The sequence below is a fragment of the Dermacentor albipictus genome, chromosome 2, assembly GCF_038994185.2.
Source record: "Dermacentor albipictus isolate Rhodes 1998 colony chromosome 2, USDA_Dalb.pri_finalv2, whole genome shotgun sequence".
NCBI classification, from domain to species: domain Eukaryota; kingdom Metazoa; phylum Arthropoda; class Arachnida; order Ixodida; family Ixodidae; genus Dermacentor; species Dermacentor albipictus.
The window spans coordinates 208,794,972-208,820,311 of NC_091822.1; the positions used below are offsets into that span (position 1 = coordinate 208,794,972).

At 46.9% G+C, this 25,340-nt stretch overlaps 1 protein-coding gene across 2 annotated transcripts in view; it reads left to right on the plus strand.

Moving 5' to 3' along the window:
- LOC139056421 (monocarboxylate transporter 3-like) overlaps positions 1–25,340 on the plus strand; it is a 168,193-nt gene that overhangs the window by 78,956 nt on the left and 63,897 nt on the right. For both annotated transcript variants that reach the window (XM_070534643.1, XM_070534644.1), the window contains exon 2: positions 5,798–5,941. In XM_070534643.1, coding sequence (XP_070390744.1) covers positions 5,798–5,941 — 144 coding nt within the window. The remainder of the gene's footprint in view (positions 1–5,797; positions 5,942–25,340) is intronic.

Here is a 25,340-nt window from a genome sequence, read left to right on the forward strand (position 1 = left end):
AACTCCTCATATACCTAGAGGTGAAGTCAGAAGGGCTTTGCAAGACATGAAACGGGCGAATGCGGCAGGAGAAGATGGAATACCAGTGGATTTAATCAAAGATGGAGGAGACATAATGATAGAAAAACTGGCGGCTTTCTATACGGAGTGTCTATCGACTGCAAGGATCCCAGAAAACTGGGAAAACGCAATCATTCTACTATTCCACAAAAAGGGAGACGTTAAAGAACTGAAAAATTATAGGCCCATTAGCTTACTCCCAGTATTATATAAAATATTTACGAAGATAATCTCCAGTAGAATGAGGGCAACACTGGACTTCAGTTAACCAAGGGAACAGGCTGGCTTCAGGAAGGAATAATCTGCAATGGATCACATCCGTGCCATTAATCAGTTTGTCGAGAAAGCCGCAGAGTACAAAAAGCCCACTATATGTCTTTCATAAATTACAAAAGGCATTTCATTCAGTAGAGATACCAACAGTCATAGTGGTATTCTGTTATCAAGGAGTACAGACCGCCTTCGGAAATACCAGAGAAAATATCTACAGCGATTCCACACCCACGTTAATTCTACACACGAAAAGCAGGAAGATACCTATAAAGAAAGGGGTCAGAAAAGGCGACACAATCTCTACAATGCTATTCACTGCGTGCTTGGAAGGAGTATTCAAGCAATTATACTGGGAAGGTTTAGGAGTAAGGATCGATGGCCAGTACCTCAGCAGCCTTCGGTTTGCCGATGACATTGTTCTATATAGCAGCACTGCAGACGAGTTACAACAAATGATTGAGGACCTTAACAGGGAGAGTGTAAGAATGGGGTTGAAGATTAATATGTAGAAGAGAAAGATAATTATGAATAACCGGGCAAGGGAACAAGAGTTCAGGATCGCAAGTCCACCTCTAGAGTCTGTGAAGGAGTACGTTTACCCAGGCCAACTAATCACAGGGAACTCTGACCGTGAGAAGGAAATTCACAGAAGAATAAAAATGGGCTGGATCGCATACGGCAGACATCGTCAGTTTTGACTGGAAGCTTACCGTTATCATTGAAAAGGTAGGTATGCAATCGGTGCATTTTACAGGTGCTGAAATATGAGGCAGAGACTGGGAGACTGACAGAGAAGGTTGAGAACAAAGACCGCGCAAAGAGCGATGACACGAAGAATGCTAGGCATAACTTAAGAGGCAGAAAGAGAGCGGTTCGGATATAGGCGATATCCTATACCCGTTTCGATATCCGAAACGGGTATAGACGATATTCTAATTGAGGTAAAGAGAAAAGAATGGCACTGGGCAGGTCATGTAATGCGCAGGTTAGATAACCGTTGGACCATCAGGGATAGAGAATGGGTACCAATAGAAAGGAAGCGCAGTAGAGGACGGCAGAAGACTAGGTGTTGCGACGAAATTAGGAAATTTGCAGGTAGTAGTTGGAATTGGTTGGAGCAGGACAGGGGTAACTGGAGATCACCGGGACATAAAATAGGCTGATGCTGCTGATGATGATGATTATGGTATTAAAATCTAAATTTAGATTATGGGGTTTTACGTGCCAAGTGGAGGACTCCGGTAATTTCGACCACCTGGGGTTCTTGAACGTGCACCTAAATCTAAGTACACGGGTGTTTTCGCATTTCGCCCCCATCGAAATGCGGCCGCTGTGGCCGGGATTCGATCCCGCAACCTCGTGCTCAGCGGCCCAACGCCATAGCTACTCAGCAACCACGGCGGGTAATGATGATGATGTAAGTTTCTAAAAGAAACACGCTTATTCCGGACGGGAGTTCTCACTTTTTGAATCAGTGCATATAGGATATTTCATAATTTTTCTCTTGCATATATGTCGTGGAGATGTATGTCCATGTACGCTTAGATTTACCTAGTAGTACATTGATCATTTGCATCTCTTCGCATCGCGTAGTTAATGAACCTAGTTTACTTCACTATAGTATTGTTTTCTTTGATCACTGTCCCTGATCAATATTCCACAAACAAAAAATGCGCGTCAAATGGCACGATATCAATAACGTTTTCTCCCGTAGCTTCATGTTGCAGATAGGCGGCCTCCGTGGCAAAAATTACGTGTTACATGTAGAAAACAATGTTAAATACAGCCGTTCAACTGGCTAAAACGACGACTGGCACCGGCCGAAAAGAGTCGCGGGCACACCAATGCAAGTAAAACCATAAAAAATTTTACTGCATAGACTTCTGCACGAAAAACTGGGCGCCCGCCAGCGTCCGCGCAACGAACGCGCGAATCGCTAGAGGACGCACTAGACAACGACAGCAAAATTGAAGACGTCAAGTTCTATAACACATGCCTGAGTTATATATGCGTAGCAAATATGTGTTAATGAAAGTTTGCAGTGAGAATAAAGCACTATTATAAGAACGTACGCGCACAATCGGTCTCAGGGCCCGCAGCGAAAGTACGTTGAATATGCCGCGAAGCGCTTCTCCACCCCTATTCAGTTCGCTCGCAGCGCCCGAGCAAAATTTTTCTACACGTGGCGCCTCAGCGAGAGAGTACTGCTCGGCCGACTCGACCACAGTCTAATACACGATAGCGGTGGCGAAGTCCTGAAACGTTTCCCCGAGTTGCTGTTTTCTGTCCCTGAAGATAATACGATGCACCAGGAGATTTGTGCTCTCTTAATATCTGTCGAAGATGCGAAGAATGTTTTCGAATGTTGCAGTTGTCAGGTTAGTTTGCGACGCCAGGTCGTAGTAGAGACGCTGTCATTCAAAGCCTAACTTACTGAGTAACTTCTCCAACGGGAGAAAGGGTACTTATGAGTAACTTCGTAACTCTAACGAGAGTAAGAAGCTACTGAATAGCTTCTTACTCACGTCTCGTAGCGCCTCGCATTCGGTCGCCTGGAGAAACGTGCAAAAAGAACGTTTCCAAGTTAGCCACGGTAGTGAAGGAGTACCGGGTAATGTAAGGAAAGGCGGCATAGGGCGGGGGGGGGGGGGCGCCAACGCAATGCTGGACCCCGAGAACAAAGGCGGGGAAGTTGAGGTAGACGAAGCAGAAATAGACGTAGTTGTAGCGTCTTGTATGCCGGAAGTAGGATAGGAGCAGTAGTAGAACGGTAAACGCAAATAGCAAGCAGAACAAACGGTTCACTTCTGAGCACACGCACATCGTGTAGAACGAGCACTCCTACACCGAGTAACGCTGCGACACATCGCGCATATATCACGATTTGTACCTTGCGAACAATTCGTAACAGCAGGAACACAGCTAGAACGTTGCGGCCATCAAGGTGCACCGCCGCCGGCAAAACGGCTCACACACAGTATAACCATGAACGTTCACCAACTAGCCCCCTTCATTGCTTTACACAGTATAGCACACTCGGAATGACAGCGTTAACGAAGTAATAAAATCTTATGGCTACTGATCGTATCGTCACGTCTGGAAGTTGCAAAGGGCGGCTGTTCACCAGGTCGCGGCAACCAACCGCATACACAGAACAGATGCGGATCGCGTACGCTGGGTGCGCCGATCGGACACTTTTCATTTCGCCACGCCCTCAACATGTTTTCTGCTAAGAACGCACGTGTGTGTGATAAACTTCTCGTATGCGACGCACATGTGAAGTACGACACGAACAATCATCAAGTCCACGGCTTCAAATATTTCTTCCGACGCTCTCGTAAACACAACATAGACTTCCTGCGCTCTGTTTGTTTCTGTCGGCGATCGCTCGCACAGACGAGGCCTGGAAGGGTACACCGGCTTGCTGCCTTCGATGACTATCTCCGTGGGCGCTAGGTAACTCTAGTAAAAATCACAAGCTAAGCCCTCGCGTCCCCGCTTCGCTTCGAGCAAGCGTCATGTTTGCTGTGAAGACAGCTGACGCCGTCCGCCTCGGACCAGCCAATGAGAGACGAGCAGGCGTGTCGATGGCAAACTTGCGTCCAGTCGTCCGTCTGCGGCCCAGACTACCAGACAGCCATCCGCACGCGGGCGGGTGAGGGCGGGATGGACGGGCGGATTGACCACGTTTCGGCCCTTAAGGCTGCCTTTGACATAGCGTATGTCTGTCGTGAATTCGGCAATAAAAGCAAGATATCGGAGTTCTCTAGGAGTATGGTGACGCTGCAGGAACGTAAATCTGAAATAAATGGTTTGTCATTTGTAAGAATTATAAATTGCCGACCTTCAAGAAAGTACCTGAAATGCTACACTGCGAGGTAGGCCGTGAAGAGCTCCCGTACGAAAGTGCTGTATCCGGGTTCAGTGTCGCGTAACTTGCGGGAAACGGAGGAGATGGGCCCATGCACCATTAATTCACTGATGAAGAGCTGCTCCCACAGTTTCTGAAGAAGCGACCACCATTAGTGGGAGCGATCGGTGAAGGGTGATGCAGAAGGGTGGCTTGTGCAAGTTCGGTCTTAACGGCGGCAAAAGCTTGATCAAAGGCCGTGTCCCAAGGAAGTGTGGTAGACTCAGCTTTTGAAATGGAAAGGAATGCTTCAAGAGGCTGCACCAACTTTTTTCTAATGCGAGGGTAAATGCCTCAGGGCATGCAGGGGTATGGGATGCGGGCGAATAAGGATGATTAAACGAATGAAAAGAGATTTACGGATCTATAGAAGTCCAAGTGCGATCGATGATGTGGTCCCTGCGTCCAAGCAGCGTAATTGCTAGGGTTATGCGGCGAAAGTCCCGCTGCAGCGAGGTGCTTTCAATGCTGGGCACAGCAGGTGGTGGTTGTCGGCTATGCACCAACTTATAGCATACATGGATGAAACGGCGGTAAAATTCATGAGGCCGAGAAAACCTCGCAAGCTACGTGTGCACTTTGGTGGCAGGTCGCTTGCACCTTGCACCATGATCGCTTGTACCTTGTCAGGCAGCGGAGTGATGCCATTATTTTGGGTGTGATGGCCGAGCAAATCGATTTGCGGAACCCCAAACTGACATTTGTCAACATTTATGACAAGATCCTAATCATGAAGTCGAATGAAAAGTTGATGTAGAGGTGCTTTAGTGGCTTTCAGCATCGCTGCTGGCGACGAGATCATCCATGTAGGCAAAACAACATGGTAGGCCTGTGGTGACTTCGTCTATAAAACGCTGAATGGTTTGAGCTGCGTTGCCCAAATGGAAAGGCATGCGTAAATACTCAAAAAAGCCACACGGGCTAGTTCTAGCAGTTTTTAGAATGTTGGTTGGCTCACCGGAGATATGCTGATACGCTTTCAGAAGATCGATTTTATAATATATAGTTCTGCCTGTTATAAAGGCAGTGCGATCCTGAATATTTCGTACCGGGTATCGGTAATGAACAGCGACCGCATTCAGTGCGCGATAATCGCCAGATTTGAAATATAGTTTATTTTATTCCACTTCCAGTACATCTATTTATGTGTGCGAATTTATACTGGCTGTTCAATTAATTTATTTATTTATTTAATTATTTATTTATTTATTTATTTATTTATTTGTTTATTTATTTATTTATTTATTTATTTATTTATTTATTTATTTATTTATTTATTTATTACTGATTGATTACCGGCCTTCAATACCGCTCCTGGTAGGCAATATGGCCCTTTAGCCAAGAAAGTTTGGTAGCCACTGATTTAGAGAAAGCTAATATCTTAAGAACCTAACGCACAATGCTTACAAAACTGCGATATCTGCTGTTGCTGCAGAGTTACGGATTTGCAAACTTCCTACTTTTATTTGCGCAAGTACCTGGTGACTAATTGCTGTGTGTTGTCATATCATGCCGCAAAACTGATGCTAACACTTCTTTCTGTTAATGTCACAGCGCCCGCTTTCGGCTTCCTGTCTAAGTTCTTCCCCATCCGCAACATCATCCTGCTGTCATCGGCCATCTCATCGGTGTCCGTGGCTTTGTGCTTTTTCATCTCTGACGTCTTCTACATCTCTCTGCTTTTCGGCGTCATCCACGGTAAGTCGCACTACTGTATACTAAGCGGACACATTTCACGTGATCAAGCAAAACAACAAGGGATCCCTTAAACAGAGGCCGGACTTTTAAAAGAACGAACCCATTAGCTTGTCCTTGCAGACAAAAAGTCATAGTTTCGCCCGACAGGCGAAGCATTGTTTGCGATAGCACATTATTAGATAATGTGCTATCGCATTATTAGATAATGTGCTATCGCAGATTATAAGAAGTGCCCGTTTGTCGTTTTATCGGCTGTATAATCTGCGGTAAACATTCGCTTGCTACCTGAATTAACATGCACGTTGGCACGCGTGCACATGCAAACACCAACGCACTCGCTGGCGCGAGCGGCGGCGAGTGCATTCCCCTTCGTGCTGCTTCAGCGCGAACTAGGCGCGCCAGAGCACAGCTCACGAGCCATCAGCTATGTCCGCCCGGTTAGCCTTCGAACCCAGCGCAGATTGCCTCCAAGATAGAAACAGAAAGAAACATAAAAGGAACAAGAAACATGAAGTACTAACTGAATGCCAGCATCGGTTAAAAAAAAAAGGATTTCGACTTCCAGGCAGCTTGTGGAAGCGCTGCATGATTTCGCCAACTCAAATAACACACTAATAATGGATGAATTGACGCAATTGTTATAGACTTTGAAAAGACTTTCGACAAAGTTTTGCACAAAAATTCCCATATTTAAGCTAGAAATACACTACAGAACAAACAACTTGAAACTTCGCTGAATGCTTGACTTAGCAATATGCAGGAACATGTCGTTTTGAAACATAACCCGTCAAGCCAACCTCCAGTTGACTATGGCGTCCGACAAGGCTTGGTGCTTGGGCTAATACTTTTCCTAATAATAATTAATGGCATTCTACGTGATGTCTCTGTTAGCATAAAACTGTTTACCGATGACTGTGTGCTGTACTCCACTGTCAACAACTCTGCTGCTGAACTAATACTAAAGCGGGCATTTCAGAAACTTTGAGCATGATGAGAAGCCCGGCAAATGTCCATTAACATTAACAAAACAGCATTTATAAAAATTATGAAAAAGAAGAACCTTGTTACCTTCGTCTATTTTGCTAATGATGTGTAGCTCTGTGGGGTTACAGAGTATAAGTATTTAGGTGCTTGGATGTGCAATAACCTGAATTAGACTAAACATGAATTTTGTAACCAGCAACGCATGCCGTAAGCTGTACTTCCTTCGAAGAGTGCTTAAGCTATCAAAATTTCAAGTGCGTCTGCTGGCATACAAGAATATTATACTACCAAGACTTGATGACGTTGTCATCATTTGAGACCCACGCAAAAAACAAACAAATATTGACACACTGGAAATAGTGCAAAGAAAGGCTTTTCGTTTCGTTTTTAATAATTTATTAAGAATAGCTTAGCAGGACTCTTTGAGGTATTATCAGAGATTGTTTGGGATATAATCGGCCTTAATGAGATTGGAAGAACCGGTGAGGCTTATACATTGATGAACAACCGACATGTCCTCTCCTATAGAGGTCTCCTAGATCAGAAGCAATACGGAGTAGGATTCGTAATCCGTAAGGACATAGCGGGCAACATTGACGAATTCTACAGCATTAATGAGAGGGTAACTGTATTCGCAATCAAGCTTAATAAGAGGTATAGGTAAAAGGTAGTACAAACCTACCCTCCAACGTCCAGTCACGACGATGAGGAAGTAGATCAGTTTTATGAATATGTTGAATTATCGATGAGAAAAGTACAAACTCAGTATATTATAGTAATGGGCGACTTCAATGCAAAAGTGAGGAAAAAGCAGGCTGGAGAACAAGCAATTGGCGACTACGGCGTCGATTCTAGGAACGCTAGAGTAGAGATTCTGGTACAATTCGGAGGAAGGAATAAGCGGTTGAGGTGAAGCAGGCATTAAGAACCGCCCACACGTAAGCCGATCCCGAATATATTGCAATACCGGGTCCACCCGCGGCGGAGGTGAAGCAGGCATTAAGAACTCCCCATACGTAGGCCGATACCGAAGATATTGCAATAACGGGCTGTAGGGGTTTCGGGTCGGATTTCGGGATGAAAACAAAACTTGGGAGGGTTTATTTTACATTATATACAGTGAGGTGAGAGTCAAGTAACAGTCGTACAGTCATTACGGGCCGGCAGCAACTCGGACGCCGCGGCCCGCGGCAAGAAGTTCGAGAGAGGTGAATCAGGGAATTCTCCAGAATGCTCTGGTATCTCTGGAATGCTTCTTATAAACCCTTCGAGCACGGGAAGTCGCGTCATCCTTGACCAATGGGAGAGTCCGCTCAGATGACGCCATTTTCGGCCAATGGTTGGCGCCCGTGCCGCGGTGCCACACCAGGCGGAGAGAGTCGCCGCTTGGTCCCCCTTGCTTGATCGCCATCACAAAAGCCAGGTGGGGGCGACGCTGCCAGGCCTTCCCGGTACATCGCAGCCGTCTTGTTCCGGGACCCACTTTCCTTGCAACAATGCCGGGCTATCCCTTCGTTTTCTGCAAAAGTCAAGCATTGAATAGCTCTACCGGCGGCGTACGAACTTGTTTGCACGTGAACATGTTGGCTCGAGCGCTCCTCTGGAATGTGCTGCGATTCGATGTGGTCCGTGGGAACTGAAGTAGCCTCAGGAAACGGCGCCACATCTAACAGCTCGTCCTCGCCCCGGTTGTTCTGAATGGCCGGTGAACACAATTCGCTGGCCATGAGGAACGCTGAAAGAACCTGCAGGGTATTGGTGTCGAGCCTCGTTTGACGAACTTCGGGATCCTGGGCCCTGGAGAACATACGTCAAGCAAGCAAAACAACAAAGCGCTGCACCACGTGTAAGCGCAGGCTCTTCACCCCTTACTCGCCAGGCAATTACTGAGTCAAAATGAACCCTGATCTTTTATTTCCCCAATTTTGACTAAACAGTTCCAACCACCCTTCCGAACAGCTATCCATTTCTCCCCGAATGCCGACAAGACCAGAGTACTATTGCTGTTGGAAAACAAAGGGTCGTTGACGTTGCAAACAACAAATGAAAACAGCTGAACATAACTTAAGTGGCCTAACTACACGAACAGCATGCTTTCAACCTATCGCAGTGGCGTACTTATCGCACGTATCGGTGCCACTGAACAATCTGGTCAACCTCACAAGTACGTAATCACAAGTGCACTAGCCTTGTGGTCACTATTCAGAACGCATACTTGTGTCGTAGGCAAACTCTTCATTACGCTTACTCACGTTTCTTCCTTTAGTCCCTCTAGGACACGTGACTTAAACGAACAATTAAATTTGCGGGACTTAGACACTCCGCAGAACTCTTAAAATGATGCGTCTTCTACTAACTCTTTCCAAGCACGCTCACTAAAGAAGTCAGAATACGGCTGCCCTCAACACACACCAGCAACCCAGTCATAAAACTGCTTCCTTCCGTCCACACAGGACACGCGCTAATGGAACTAAGAACGCTTCTCAGTGCAAATCATGCACTCACCGAAAACCTACGCGGTTAACCTTAGAAAATTCAAAAACACTTAAAAAGAAAGAAGGTTAAATAACACACACGCGCGTTACGATAGGCCTCTCAACGATAACCTTGACCTTCAGGTTACTCACGCACAAAAAGAAGCCTATTTACTCATTAACTAACACTCGCGAGACTACATGTTTACATAAAACGCATCTTTCAAATCTCGGAGCTTCTCAAACGAAAACACAAACAAAGCTCAAACCTTGCACATTGAAAGAAATCCTAGTCTCAAATCGCGAAAACCTTCAGATGCTCAAAATAAAAAACAAACACTTCATTTCTACGGAAGCGCTCTTGGCCTTCCTTTTCCAAACGCTTATGTCTGACTCATACTTTGAGTCGGACTCGAGGTGGTCGCGGTTTCAAAGCCACACTGGCTACCGAGGGACAACAAAAGGGCTGACTCACTATCAGCTCCCCCAAGACGTTATGGTCTCCTGCAAATTTGCGTACTGGCGCCCCGCTTTCCTCACAAACTCGACTGACCGCGTCGCTACTCCCCACCTGGTCTCGTCTTGCCACCTTGCGCTTCTTCGAACTGCACGCTGAGCTATAAAAAGAACTACGGAACGACGAGGAGTTTAACAGCCCCCTGCCCTTTGTCCGCGTCCGTGCAGAACATGCTTCTCGGTCTCCTTTTGACAGGTGGCTTGAACGTTTTCGATGCGTCAACATCGTGCGTGACGACCGCACCTTTTTCCTCGTGCCCTGCCCTTTTGGGTTTCTCGCCATCTTTGGCGGCGCTACATTGGTTACCGTCTTTCAGTCTTTACCGCGCTTCTTTTTACGGCGCTTTCTCTTTGCACTCGCTTTCATGTCGCCTTCCCGTGCCTCGTGCTGGCCGGTACACATTTCGTCGGCCCGGATCGGTCTCTTACCCGCACAGTCTGAGTGATTTACATTTAAATCTACACTCTCTCTGCCTCGACTGGCGGACAGCTCAACCGACTCTGGCACAATGCAGCAGGCTTTACTCGAGTTAGACAACTCGCACTCTTGCGAACTGCCCTCTACTACATTGCCCAGCTCACGCTGTGCATCGGCACACAGCCCGTCGGTATCGATCGCTATCTCACGCGCACAGTCCGAATGATTAACAACGGAATCATCCCTATCTAGGCTATCTAGACTGGCGGAGAGCTGCACCGATCCCTGAACAATGCAGTTGTTCTCTCGTGAACTACGGAGCTCGCCATCCCGAGAACTACTCTCAACTACATCGTCCAGTTCGCACTTCACTTCTGCACGCACATCTGGCTCTACATGGGTGCTCGCGTCTGTCGGGTCAGCAGTACCCTTTTCTTCGCTAGCAACAACCTCGCTAAGATTACAAGCGACGCACACACGCGGTAACTGTGCCAATTTGTTCGCAGCTGGCCTAGCTGTCTCTACAGTCCTCTGTTGGCACAGCACCTCGTCGCTCTCACTACGGCCTTTAACGGCCTCTGTTGCCACTAAGGCATCGTCAGCAGCTAGCCTTTTCCCTTCACTTATGAATCTGCAGCCAATCTCACAGGCACTACTCTTGTCGTCGGCTTTTGGTGAAAATCCGCTCGATGCTGCCTCCTTCTTTCGCTCTGTACTACCTACAGAATTCTCAGACAGCCGTTGTCTCTGTGCCATTAACTGATCACAATACTGTATCTCTTTGATCAGTGCTGCCTTCTCTCTCTCATACTTTTGCTCACGCTCGTGCTTACGTTCCTGATACTCACGTTCGCGTTCATTCTCAAGCCTGTTTCACATGATGCGATTTTCGTCGCACCGGAAGTGCGATTTCCGTCGTTTGCGATGAAAATCGCAGTCGCAGTGCCGTCGCCCCGATTTTCGGCTGCGACCAACCGGTTGGTCGCACAGTCGCACCATCGCACCGATCGCTGCGATTTTCCGTCGAAATTGGGCGGAGAGCTGCCAACGGAGCTATTTCGCCGGTTTGTTTTGATGGCGTCTCGCACGACAAGTGCAATCGCGGAGACGTGGATCGTCGAATTAGGTACGTGCGCGAATTAAGGGAGAATAAAAAACTTGTACAGATTGCATTCTCCTATTGCTATGCGTTTGTTGACACGCTACACAGCAAATGAAGTGCATTTTCACGTTTGCTTCGTGCGCCTTTGCGAGTTGTCAGTCCTAGGAGGTGTTCGATCCCCAGCACACGACGAGGTCGTCACAATTTTCTTTTGTTGAGTAGCATGCAAAAATCGCGCTTACGGAGCAGCTTGAATTATTTCAACCTCGGTAAGGGCAAATGACAAGACAGCAGAGTACCCGAAGTTTCAACGTTGCGCTGAACGCGGTACCGTTCAGTTGCATTTTCTTGTCGATTTTCAAGCATGAATTTCCCGATGCATCTTGAAAGCTTATCTTTCCTCTTATTAAATTTGACAGAGCAAAAGTGTAGGCTATCGTAATGAATTTGCTACGATAGCATTAAATCCGTGGCTTGAATAAATTATTACATGCACGTACGTTAAGTTGCTACTCCAGAGAAATTCTCCAGAGACGAGCTGCACGCACCTCTACTCTGGAGAATTGTTTTTTTTTTTCTTGCGCAGAAACCAATAAACATTGACTATGTTGCGGACTTTGTATCCTTACTGCATCTGTATGAACACTTGCTCTGCAAGGTAATTAACTGTACAGCTAGTAGATTAAGTAAACTGCTTGCTATAGTGGCACATTGACAACGTACCCTCCTGCACAATCATGTAGAACTCGTGCAATAATGCGAAAAGCAGGCAAACGGCCTGTTTATTTATTTATTTCATATACCTCACAGGCTCCAGAAGGAGTATTGCGTAAGGGGGGCGGTACAGATAACAAATGCGGAGCAAAAACATAGCTTTTGTTACATAAGTATGAACAAAAAAAGAGAATCAAATAATAAACAAAGTACGCAAAGTAAACAAAGATAAAAAGCAAGGAAGGTAAACGAACAGGTGTTAGCTTTTCAGTATACAGTAAAGCAAACAACCTTAGAACAAATGCTTACATAAATAAATAACAATAAAGTTAAAAGTAACAAAACTGAACAGATAGTAGTTTTTAGCTAAGTACTAGCCAAATATGCAGTGATTTTTTGTCTGAAGGTTAATGGGTCATTAATGTCAGCGGGGTTATCAGGAAGACCATTCCACAGTGCAATCGCACGTGGCAAAGCTGAGCAGTTGAATGCGTTGGTGTGACCGAAGATGCGTTGGAAACTGAGATGATTATGCAGGCGTCTAGATGTGCGGGAGGGACGAACGAGTGGTAAAGTAGATGGGCGTACATTATGCATGATTTTGTGCAGAAGACAAAGTAATGCTATATTCCTGCGCGATTCCAAAGATGAAAGTGACAACGACAGCTTGATGTTAGTTACGCTCGAAAATGGGCTATAATCTCTGGCAATGAAACGTGCAGCACGGTTTTGGATCGACTCGAGAAGATGGATTAGATATGCCTGATGAGGCATATCTAAGGTGGGGATAAAACAGTATAAAACGACACGCTCAAGAAAAGTAAATCAAAACTGCGCTATGAAGTCGGCCAGTACAAGCAGTTCTTGCACGTTCACAGCTGATCAAGTGTGCAGAAACATTCATGCCTTGCATGTTTCTAGTAAGTTTCTAATAAGTTTGTGATCACATATATTAGTGTGTAAACCCATATAACGATATCCGCTGCGATTACTATCTTTATAAGTAATGAAATACCATGCTACTTGCAAGAACATATATCACCCAAGGATTTTAGAACAAATTTCTGCATTTCAACTATACACAATATGTGGTTTATTCAATAAAAGACCACAAACTGGGCTTTTTTGCAATGACAAACTTATTCCAAACTTTACTTACATACAGGCAAGAAAAAAAATTATAGACAGAAATATTGTTCTTCAATTTGTTCACCTGCCACTGTGGCTATAGCATCCTGCTACTAACACAAGGCGAGGGATTGATTTGCCAGCCTCAGAAGTTGCATTTCGATGGGAGTCATAGGTGAGAAAAAAAGCTATTGCACTTAGATTTAGTTCATCACCTTTTATTGAACCCTTACACTTCAAAATACTATTGCATAGGGGGGCATGCTTATGCAAAATCTAACACCAAAAGAAAGCAAAGGGCAGAATTGTAAAACAACCATCTTTCGTGATAATTTGAGTGTGTAAATATTCATTGCATCAACATGTATTGTTCAACAGCACTGCACAAGTAAGCATGATCAGGTATAGCAAGTACTGTGTCAGGAAGCTGATTCTACAGATGTATAAATGTCAAGGCATGAATGCTCATACTACGTCGCACACATGGTACAAAGAAAACCTTTTTCAAGAGTTGTCCCTTCTGGCAGATATGAGTGGGCCATAAGGAGCAGAAACTTTATTGCAGGACATTGTGTAATACCGCTTATGAAAGAATGAAGAGAGTGAAGAGGCTTTTAACAGCAGTACCTCATGCTGCTCTAATAAGAGGAACGATGAGCAAAAACATTTCTGGTAGAGCACTTAAACAGTAACTTTCTGAAAGACAGAAAATTCCAGGTGAGAGTTGGAGGTACATTTGGCCCACACACACCAACAACACGGACATACTACAAGAAACACTACAGCCTATGGTGTATTACAGTCTATGGGGAAGCTATCTTATACAGAAATCAAGAATGATGCAACAAGGCCACGACAACACTGCAGACTTTCTTGGCCAGTCGGGCCTCTCGCTTTCTGATAAGCCAGCTCATATCGACGTCGGAAAAAAAAAGAAAGACTAGAATTAAGAACTACCCCAAATTGCACATTGTGATCCACATAGCTGGACAAATATGCCCGCAAGTCAACATCCACAAATCCACAGCTAGTGTAAGCCCATGACGGCAGAGTCAGCACGTGGGTGAAACAATTATGCAATGCCTGGACGCAAATTCCACACCTGGTGAAAAGAATAATCTCGAAATAATGGGGTTGGACAAGTGGATACTATAGGAAATTGCAGATGCTGTGCTTGTGCCCAAGGTATGGTACGGTATGAATTACCAACAGCACATAAAGACAACTCATCGAATACAGGCATCGGGTAGTAATAACAGGTCTTTCCAACTTTACCATACTTGCAGACCTCTATGAGAAAGAGGTAACCAAGAAGCACCTAGACAGAGTAGAGTTGCAGCCTGCAGCACAAATTCTTTGTCTCAAGAGCTCAGAACCTCGTCCCATGATACTATGCCAGCTAGCATATGAGATGCAAAGACGACTACCCCTCCCTTCACAAACACAACCTCGGGAGTACCTGAACTTGAAACACAACAGGCCCATACCGTGAAATATGGGGGCAAAGAATTAGGCCAGGAGACTATATGCAACTGCCAAACGCACAGAGGAGCTTGCTAATCATAAAGATGCAAGCAAATATAAGGCACATATAGTACACTGATCTGGCAATAGCAGTGTAACAGTAATATGACACTACATAAAACTAAAGTCCATATAAGTGAGTACCATTCCAGGTCATCCTACACCTAGAAAAGCTGAAATGAAAGCAATAAAAGCAGCACTTGCAGTGCAGATTACACCCTGCACAACACCCTGCATGGATTCACCAGAAACTGTCTGGGCCTGCACATCATACAAGATTGTGAGGAAAATCAGGAGATTGACACGCGACTTGCAAGCACATGGCCAGAAATTAAATTACAGGATACATAGCCATGCAGATATTCCAGGACACAAGCGGGCTTATAAGCCCGACATAATAACTGAAAACTAGATGAGTTTGTGTGTATTCATTATTAACTAAAGCGCAACAGATAGACAACAGACAAGAATGAAGCGCTCTGTGTGCTCACTTCGTTCCTCTCCATCGCATTTCTGTTGCACTATAGTTAATGAATTCATAAGGCTGCACAGGAGAAGAATGGTACCTTTGCCCAAGGGCCCGATCTCACATCCAAATCCACGCGTGTGTGCGTGCGCACACAAACACACACACACACAAATGTTGCAAGAGTGCATAGCATGAAGCAGTATCAACAGGATGACACTAGATATGGATGAGGACTAACATTCAACTGAGGTTCATTTGTAAAATGTGGCGAGTTATATAAATTACCAGAAAAAAAAGGACGATGAGCAAAACGAGAACAAGGTGAAAGCAGGAGCCAACGTTTCGACAAGTGGACTTGTCTTCTTCAAGGCCCACTTGTGGAAATGTTGGCTCCTACTTTCACCTTCTTCTCATGTTGCTCATCGTCTTGAATTTCCATCTCCCGCCTTCCCCGAATTTTCCCCAGAAAAAGAAAGACATCTTTGAAAGATAGATAAAAATTGGTGCTTGATGCAGCCAAACATAAATAAAAATGCTACAGAAAGAAAATAGAGAAAAATTCCAAGTGCAGGAAAAAAATAATTACAATTGCCAATCCTGCATGCCAGCACCTTTCAAGAAACACTGTTGTTATTCCAATAGACAGACTGACAGCTTGCTTATGCAACCACATTCTTCCACTTCCATGCCATTGGGAAAAAAACTCAGTTTCCTGGAAGGTAGCCACATGCACATTTGGTGATCACAATGTTTTTTCCCCTGGACTTGTATATCTATATGTATTTTCTCCCTTTCCTGCTTTTATGTTTGGTTTCATCAAGCACTTGTCTTTTTCAGGTTTTACTGCTGTACTACTTTGTGGTAACCTTTATAGATAACTGCATTTTCACAATAAACCTTTTAATCAGAAGTTAGCATACCCTGTTCTTACTGCTTCACACTGTACATTCTTGCTACATTGGCCAAAGAATAGATTTTATAAGGTATCATGAGGGCCATTAAGGTGACTTGTTGCAGTCTAAAAAAAAAACAGCGAATAGCCTGGCTGCAAATGGCACCAGAGGACACATAGGACAAACAAGAAAACCGAGATGATCTAACAATCAAAAGTTTAATGTACACACCGAGTAAATACTCGCTGACAAGCACAAAAAGGAGAAGCGAAAATTCATGTGCGTTTCCTGACAGGAAATGCATCCATTTCTAACGTAGGCCGTGATGACAAGATTAACCCAGCATGTTTAGATCTGCAGCTACCGTAATTTCTCTAGGCAGCCGATCTGCACAGAATGCTAGCTTCTTCCTCTACAATGCACATTCAGATGTGGAGAGTGCATTGTAGAGGAAGAAGCTAGCATTCTATGGAGATCGGCTGCCTAGAGAAATTATGGATGCTGTAGATGCAAATACACTGGGAGAATCTTGTGTCAGCATGGACGCTGTTACACTTTCAGAGATGGATGCGTTTCCTGTTGGGATCTGTATGGACACACATCAGATCTTGCTTCTGCTTTTTGTGTAAATTCGATTTATTGCTTGTCAAACAGCATTTACTCGGCATGTTCAATAAACTTTCATTTGTTAATACACCTCATGATTGTCTTGGTCTCTAGCAAAAAGGTGTTCATTCTTTTTACAGTGATGCTGTGCATGCCTAGGCGAAACACTCATGGTCCGATCCCAAAAACCCTAGTGTAGGGGTATGAGCCATTGCATTCATCTTGCATGGTGGACGGAGAGATTTCTTGTTGGTTAGACATAGAAATGCTTATGCATTTCAAACATACATTTAGCTGTATATTATTGCAGGGAAGGGACACAGAGGGGGATGGAGTTAAGACAAAATCATGATGTCATTATCATTTCACAGCAGAGGTGTGGTGGGCCATTGGCTGAACCGATAGTGACGTTTCTCTTTAGCAGCAGAGCGCGCGTGCAGCAGTCTCTCTCCGACTTCCCAATTGGTTCAAAAATGTGTCCCTGTATTTAATTAAATGAAATGTGCAGTCCCGGTGTGTCACTTCGTAACTACAGTGCATAACTGAGTCATAAACATTATGATTAACGCATTGCAAAACACAAGTGCGTAACATAATTCAGAAAGACTTTGATGGACCCGCTGGATTAACACAATGAACCACTCATTGCACTTTCCATGATGGTGATGTTGCAAAGTGCAATGTGTGGCATTCCAAATAAACAATGGGATATACCCAAGCCAACCATGTGCATAACCTCATTAAGAAACACAGACATAACCAATAATATAGAAAGACTTGAATAAACCATTGGAATTAACCCAGTGATAAACACCGGGGCTGCACATTTCAGCTTCGCTGGTTTAGCATCTGTACAGGGTGCATGTGCAGTAACTTTTTCTGTTATTGTTTGTTAAGTATTGTATAATGCTGTGCCAGTAAAACACGTTGGGCTAGTTGATGCAATGGATTGGTACTGCTTTTTTTGCTGTTTTTTTTCTTAATGTTGTGCCCTTCTTCCTTTTGTAACAACTTTTTTATTCCCCCTAGCATAATAATCCAACCTTGCAGCCTGTGAGGTATATAAATAAATAAGTACATAAGCACGTCATTCATTCATCTGCATACACCTCGCACCATTCCTTGCTCAACAAACATCACTGCGTTGATGTCTCGCAGCGTGCATCTACATTAACTGCCGTTTGCGTTTCGGTACGGTTTGTGCACAGTGTAATGTATAAAGATTACATGGCATTAAGGTTGTGACCTATGCGGTGCATAAGCAAACCTTGCAAAAGATGACATGTTGGATTGTTTAATATAAGACAAATTGTATATACCGCAGTTACTTTAACAGCATTTAATTGACCACTTGACAAAAACTTCACCTCGCATAGATTCCAACACGCACACTGAATCTGCAGTTTTCTTTTTTGCTTATTAATGGAGTCGTTACTGCATGGCCACATTGTAGATTTGAAGAAAAAGTGAAATAAATTTGTTTGTTGCAATATAACAATATGTGCAGATCACTGCGATTGTAACACGAGAACTTGATACAAACATGCACACTATAGGATGCAGAAAAATGCTCAGGACAAACTCCAGAATGTTTGCATCCTGATACTTATGAAAGTGAACGGTTTCATTCCATAGCTGTCAATGAGAGGGAGAGAGAAAACTTAGTTGTGTTCGCGGAACAAAAACGCATTGATAAGCTCAGACATATAGTCATTGCTTAACACTTTCGAAATGAATAATTAAAACTTGCTATCGACATTGAAGCAGCCTTTCGACAGCAAGAAAAGGAATCAGTTTTTCCAGCTCTGAACATTAAATTGCAGGAAATGCAAGCAGGCATAAAATTCTGCCAATATAATCTGTTTAGGAATACCAAATTCGAATAAACATTGAGGCTGGCATTTGTACTCTCTGTGGCTGAGCAATCTAGTTTGAAATGACTCCCATAAGCATGTCGTAACAATGTTGATCTAACACAGGTTAAATGCATGACTAGCTTAAGAAATCTGCATGATTGCTATAAATTACAGTGAAGAAACTATAATACCTAATAACATTAATAATACAATAATATTTATTTCCACAAAACAGGCTAACCGTGACAGGCGTGCGAGGCTGAGCAGAAAGCTGAAAAATTCTACGGCAAGTGCGCCTGCCGTGGGCCTACGATCCTGCATTATGAATAGCGCGTATTGATATTGTCACGTGGTAGTGACGGTGAAGAAAGAACACAGTAGCAGTACTGTGAAAGACAAAACAAGCTTTTATTGGGCGAACCTGTGCCCACAAAACAGGCTACACTTAAAGCACAACGATAGAGGCGAACACAGTCGGCGATCGTCGAAAATCTGATCAGCGGGTCAAGTGCGTCGGCTTTTATAGAGCAGTCGTCGAATGTTCCAGACTAATCGTTCGGACCCGTGCGCCTTCCACAAAGTTCTACATCATTCGCGTTACGCGACGAAATCAGATAACACAAGGTTCGGCGACAACAGATAGCCAGGTAGAAGCATCAATAACTTTCCAGAAACATCGGATACATTCAGGCGCGTCCCTCGCTGTGCGATTACAGTTGTTAAGCGGCGAAACGTGGTCGCCCGATAAAGATAAGTGCACGTGTCAATACCCCCTCTTAAAAAGCATCCACCCGATGCTACATACAAGCGAAATAAAAACACCCGTAGCAAAGAAAACAACAACAAAAAATAAGGAATTTCGTCAGCGTCCGTAAAATGGTTTAAGGCGCACCACGTGGACCACTTCAGATCGTGCGCGGCGCCGCTGTGAATGCGAAATGGCGTCTGGCACGACCTCATAGTCCAGAGCGCCAGTACGTCGGATGACCTTGTAGGGTCCGAAATAGCGTCGGAGTAGTTTCTCACTGAGTCCTCGTCGGCGTATCGGTGTCCAAACCCAAACACGGTCGCCGGGCTGATACTCAACAAAGCGTCGTCGGAGGTTGTAGCGTCGGCTGTCGGTCCTGTGTTGGTTCTTGATCCGTAGGCGGGCGAGCTGTCGGGCTTCTTCGGCGCGCTGGAGATAGCTAGCGACGTCAACATTCTCTTCGTCAGTGACGTGGGGCAGCATGGCGTCGAGCGTCGTCGTCGGCTTCCTGCCGTAAACCAGCTTAAACGGCGTGATCTCTGTTGTTTCTTGCACCGCCGTGTTGTAAGCAAATGTTACGTACGGCAGGACGGCATCCCAGGTCTTGTGTTCGACGTCGATGTACATCGCTAGCATGTCGGCGAGGGTCTTATTCAGCTGCTCCGTAAGGCCATTCGTCTGCGGGTGGTAGGCCGTGGTCCTCCTGTGCCTTGTCTGACTGTATTTCAGAATGGCTTGGGTGAGCTCCGCTGTAAAGGCCGTTCCTCTGTCGGTGATGAGGACTTCTGGGGCGCCATGTCGAAGCAGGATGTTTTCGACAAAAAATTTCGCCACTTCGGCTGCGCTACCTTTCGGCAGTGCTTTAGTTTCAGCGAAGCGGGTGAGGCAGTCTGTCGCCACGACGATCCACTTATTTCCGTTTGTTGACGTCGGAAAGGGTCCCAGCAAGTCCATCCCTATCTGCTGGAATGGTCGGCAAGGAGGCTCGATTGGCTGTAGTAATCCGGCTGGCCTTGTCGGCGGTGTCTTACGTCGCTGACAGTCTCGGCATGTTCTGACATAATGGGCGACGTCGGCGGTCAGGCGCGGCCAATAATACTTTTGTTGTGTCCTCGAGAGTGTCCGGGAAAAACCGAGGTGTCCAGCGGTCGGATAGTCATGTAGGGCGTGCAATGCTTCTGGACGAAGTCCTGACGGGACAACAAGAAGGTAGTTGGCGCGGACTGGTGAAAAGTTCTTCTTCACGAGGAGATTGTTTTGAAGCGTGAAGGAAGATAGTCCGCGCTTAAATGCCCTGGACACAACGTCGGTGTGCCCTTCCAAATATTCCACCAGGCCTTTTAGCTCCGGGTCTGCCCGTTGCTGCTCAGCGAAGTCTTCTGCGCTTATCATGCCAAGGAAGGCGTCGTCATCTTCGTCATCTTGCGGCGGCGGGTCAATGGGGGCACGTGATAGGCAATCGGCATCGGAGTGTTTTCGTCCGGACTTGTAGGTTACAGTGATGTCGTATTCTTGTAGTCTGAGGCTCCACCGCGCCAGTCGCCCTGAAGGATCCTTTATACTCGCTAGCCAACACAAAGCGTGATGGTCACTGATGGCTTTGAATGGCCTGCCATAAAGATAAGGGCGAAATTTAGCTGTAGCCCAAACGATGGCGAGGCATTCCTTTTCGGTCGTAGAATAGGTGCCTTCCGCTTTTGACAGCGACCGGCTAGCGTAAGATATCACCTGTTCGACTCCGTTTTTCCTCTGGACTAGAACGGCACCGAGGCCTAGGCTACTGGCGTCAGTATGGATTTCTGTATCGGCGTACTCGTCGAAGTGCGCAAGTACCGGCGGCGACTGCATGCGTCGTTTGAGTTCTTCAAATGCGTCGGCCTGCTGCGTTTCCCACTTGAACTCAACATCACATTTAGCTAGACGTGTCAACGGCTCGGCGATGCGTGAAAAGTCTTTGACAAAGCGCCTGTAGTAGGCACACATGCCAAGGAATCTACGCACTGCCTTCTTGTCGGTGGGCTGCGGGAACTTTGCGATGGCAGCTGTTTTCTGCGGGTCGGGGTGTACTCCGGATTTACTGATGACGTGGCCTAGGAACAGAAGCTCGTCGTAAGCGAAGCGGCATTTTTCTGGCTTCAGAGTGAGCCCTGATGACTTGATGGCCTCTAGTACTGTGGCAAGCCGCCTAAGGTGATCGTCGAAATTTCCGGCGAAGAATACAACGACGTCATCCAAGTAAACGAGGCAGGTCTGCCATTTCAATCCCGCTAAAACCGTGTCCATCACGCGCTGGAACGTTGCAGGCACCGAGCACAGTCCAAATGGCATAAACCTTGAACTCGTAGAGGCCGTCTGGGGTGATGAAGGCGGTCTTTTCGCGATCTCTTTCGTCGACTTCTATTTGCCAATAGCCAGACTTGAGGTCCATCGAGGAGAAGTACTTAGCGTTGCAGAGCCGATCCAATGCGTCGTCTATCCGTGGAAGGGGGTATACGTCCTTCTTCGTGATCTTGTTCAGAGGACGATAATCGACGCAGAAACGTAGGGTTCCGTCCTTTTTCTTCACCAGGACAACAGGGGACGCCCACGGGCTTTTCGACGGCTGGATGATGTCGTCGCGCAGCATTTCGTCTACTTGTTCTCTTATAGCTTCGTGTTCTCGCGGCGAAACTCGGTAAGGGCTTTGGCGGAGTGGTCGAGCGTACTCCTCGGTGATTATGCGATGCTTGGCGACTGGTGTTTGTCGAATCCTTGATGTCGTCGAAAAGCAGTCTTTGTATCGTCGGAGCAGACTTCTGAGCTGCTGTTGCTTAATCACTGGGAGACTTGGATTAATGTCGTAGTCTGGTTCGGGAACCGTGGTCGTCGGGGTAGATGTGGCGGAATCCGAGAGGACAAACGCATTACTGGTTTCCACAATTTCCTCGATGTACGCGATCGTCGTGCCCTTGTTGATGTGCTTGAACTCCGGGCTGAAGTTTGTCAGCAACACTTCAGTTTTCCCTCCATGCAGTCGAGCGATCCCTCTTGCGACGCAAATTTCGCGGTCTAGCAGGAGGCGTTGGTCGCCTTCGATGACACCTTCTACGTCAGCGGGTATTTCGGTGCCGACCGAAATAACAATGCTGGAGCGGGGCGGGATGCTCACTTGGTCTTCGAGCACACTCAAGGCGTGGTGACTACGAGGGCTCTCCGGCGGTATCGCTTTATCTTCCGACAGCGTTATTCACTTCGACTTCAGGTCGATGACTGCGCCGTGTTGGTTCAGGAAGTCCATACCGAGAATGACGTCTCGAGAACACTGTTGGAGGATAACGAAGGTGGCAGGGTAAGTCCGGTCATGAATGGTTATCCTTGCCGTGCATATTCCAGTCGGCGTAATCAGGTGTCCTCCAGCGGTGCGAATTTGAGGGCCTTCCCATGCAGTCTTAACCTTCTTCAACTGGGCGGCGATGTGTCCACTCATGACGGAGTAATCACCACCGGTGTCCACTAAGGCGATAACTGCGTGGCCGTCGAGAAGCACGTCGAGGTCGGTGGTTCTTTGTCTGGCGTTGCAGTTAGCTCTTGGCGTCGGATCACGGCTGCGTCGTGTTGAACTGAAACTGGAACGTCGCGTCGTCAAGTCGTCTTTCGTCAGTGTAGTCTTGGCTTGCTGACTTCGTCGGGACGGCGGCGTGTCGTCATTAGGTCGTCGAGATGGTTTCGTCATCGACTTCGTCGGCGGCGGAGGATCTTCGTCAGTTCGATCAACAGCAACCGCACCTCCATCGGTTGCTGCTTTTAGTTTTCCGGATATGGGCTCGCAGAGCGGCCCCGAGCTGGACCAGTGTACGGTCGGCGCTGCGGTGACAGGTAGCGGCCTGGTGACGGTGAACGGGATGGCCGTCGAGAGTTCCGCTGAGTGGCGGCTAGGTAATCGGCGATTTCACGTGGGCGCTCGCCAAGCTATGGACGCGGCGCGTTGACGGCGAACCCTCTCAGTCCCAGGTCGCGGTATGGGCATCGGCGGTACACATGGCCGGCTTCTCCGCAGTGATAGCAGAGTGGGCGGTGGTCGGGGGCTCGCCAAATGTCCGTCTTCCTCGCGTAGGTGCGCTGGGCGACGTATTGGCGTGGTGGCTGCGGCGGCGGCGGCGGCGGACGACGGAATTGCGGCGTTGCAGGACCCTGGCGCGGTCGCGCAGGGGGGCCTTGACGGCGGGCGACGGCGGCGGCGTAGGTCATTGCCTCCGGCTGCGGTGATTCTGGTGCCACCTCAGGAACTCCAAGGGATCGGTGCACCTCTTCTTTCACGATGTCGGCGATCGAGGCCACTTGAGGCTGCGACGAAGGCAAGACCTTGCGCAGTTCTTCGCGCACAATGGCCCTGATGGTCTCGCGCAGATCGTCTGTGGCCAGTGATTGAATTCCTGAGTAGTGGGTAGAGCTCGTACGGCGGTTGAATTGCCGGTTCCGCATTTCGAGTGTCTTCTCAATGCTGGTTGCCTCGCGAAGGAACTCTTCTACGGTCTTCGGTGGGCTTCGTACCATTGCGCCGAAAAGTTCTTCCTTCACACCACGCATGAGAAGGCGGACTTTCTTCTCCTCGGGCATATCCGGGTCGGCGTGGCGGAAGAGACGTTTCATTTCTTCCGTGAAAATAGCAACGTTTTCGTTCGGTAGCTGAACTCGGGCGTCCAGCATGGCTTCGGGCCTTCCCTTGCGCACGACGCTCGTAAAGGTGCGCAGGAAGCCGCTACGGAAGAGTTCCCATGTCGTTAAGGTCGACTCCCGGTTCTCAAACCACGTTCTGGCGGCGTCTTCTAAGGCGAAGTAGACATGCCGCAGCTTGTCGTCGGAGTCCCAGTTGTTGAATGTCGCGATTCGCTCGTAGGTCTCCAGCCAGGATTCCGGGTCTTCAGTCGCTGCTCCATGGAAGGTCGGTGGGTCCCGGGGTTGTTGTAAGATAACGGAGGACGCTGGGGCAGCCATTGAGGTTGTCTCGACCACGATCTTCTTTGTCGCCTCAGGTAGAAGTCCGTGCTCTGGGGGCAGTCCTTGCAGTCTGCGGCTAGCACGCTGGTCTTGGGCGGTGTCGGTTTTGTCCTCGGGCTTCGGGCTTGGATCGCGGCTTTGCGGGGGCGTTCGGTACATGAACGCACTAGCACCTCCACCAGATGTCACGTGGTAGTGACGGTGAAGAAAGAACACAGTAGCAGTACTGTGAAAGACAAAACTAGCTTTTATTGGGCGAACCTGTGCCCACAAAACAGGCTACACTTAAAGCACAACGATAGCGGCGAACACAGTCGGCGAACACAGTCGGCGATCGTCGAAAATCTGATCAGCGGGTCAAGTGCGTCGGCTTTTATAGAGCAGTCGTCGAATGTTCCAGACTAATCGTTCGGACCCGTGTGCCTTCCACAAAGTTCTACACCATTCGCGTTACGCGATGAAATCAGATAACACAAGGTTCGGCGACAACAGACAGCCAGGTAGAAGCATCGATAACTTTCCAGAAACATCGGATACATTCAGGCGCGTCCCTCGCTGTGCGATTACAGTTGTTAAGCGGCGAAACGTGGTCGCCCTATAAAGATAAGTACACGTGTCAATATGGTCTTGGTATTGATAAGCACGGCGATGGACGAACCAGGCTAGCGCTAAGTTTGAATTTCACAACACAATTTTCATTCCACGTCGTAATCACACAGATCGTTTGAGGCTTCGTTCAGGGGCACACGCGGGCGTTCGGATTGGTGCTTCTTGTTGCGTTTGGCGTAAGAATATGGCTAGGAGAAGGCACCACATATGCGCAATGACAGGCAATATACACGCATCCTTTCTCCAGAAGCTGACGCCGAGCACGGGTAGCGCGAGGATCTTGTTGGGCTGACACGACAACTTTGTGGCAGCCGAATTCCGAATACTGCATATACGGTGAGGGTAGCTAGATGAACTTGTCGATACGTCATCTTGTAGATT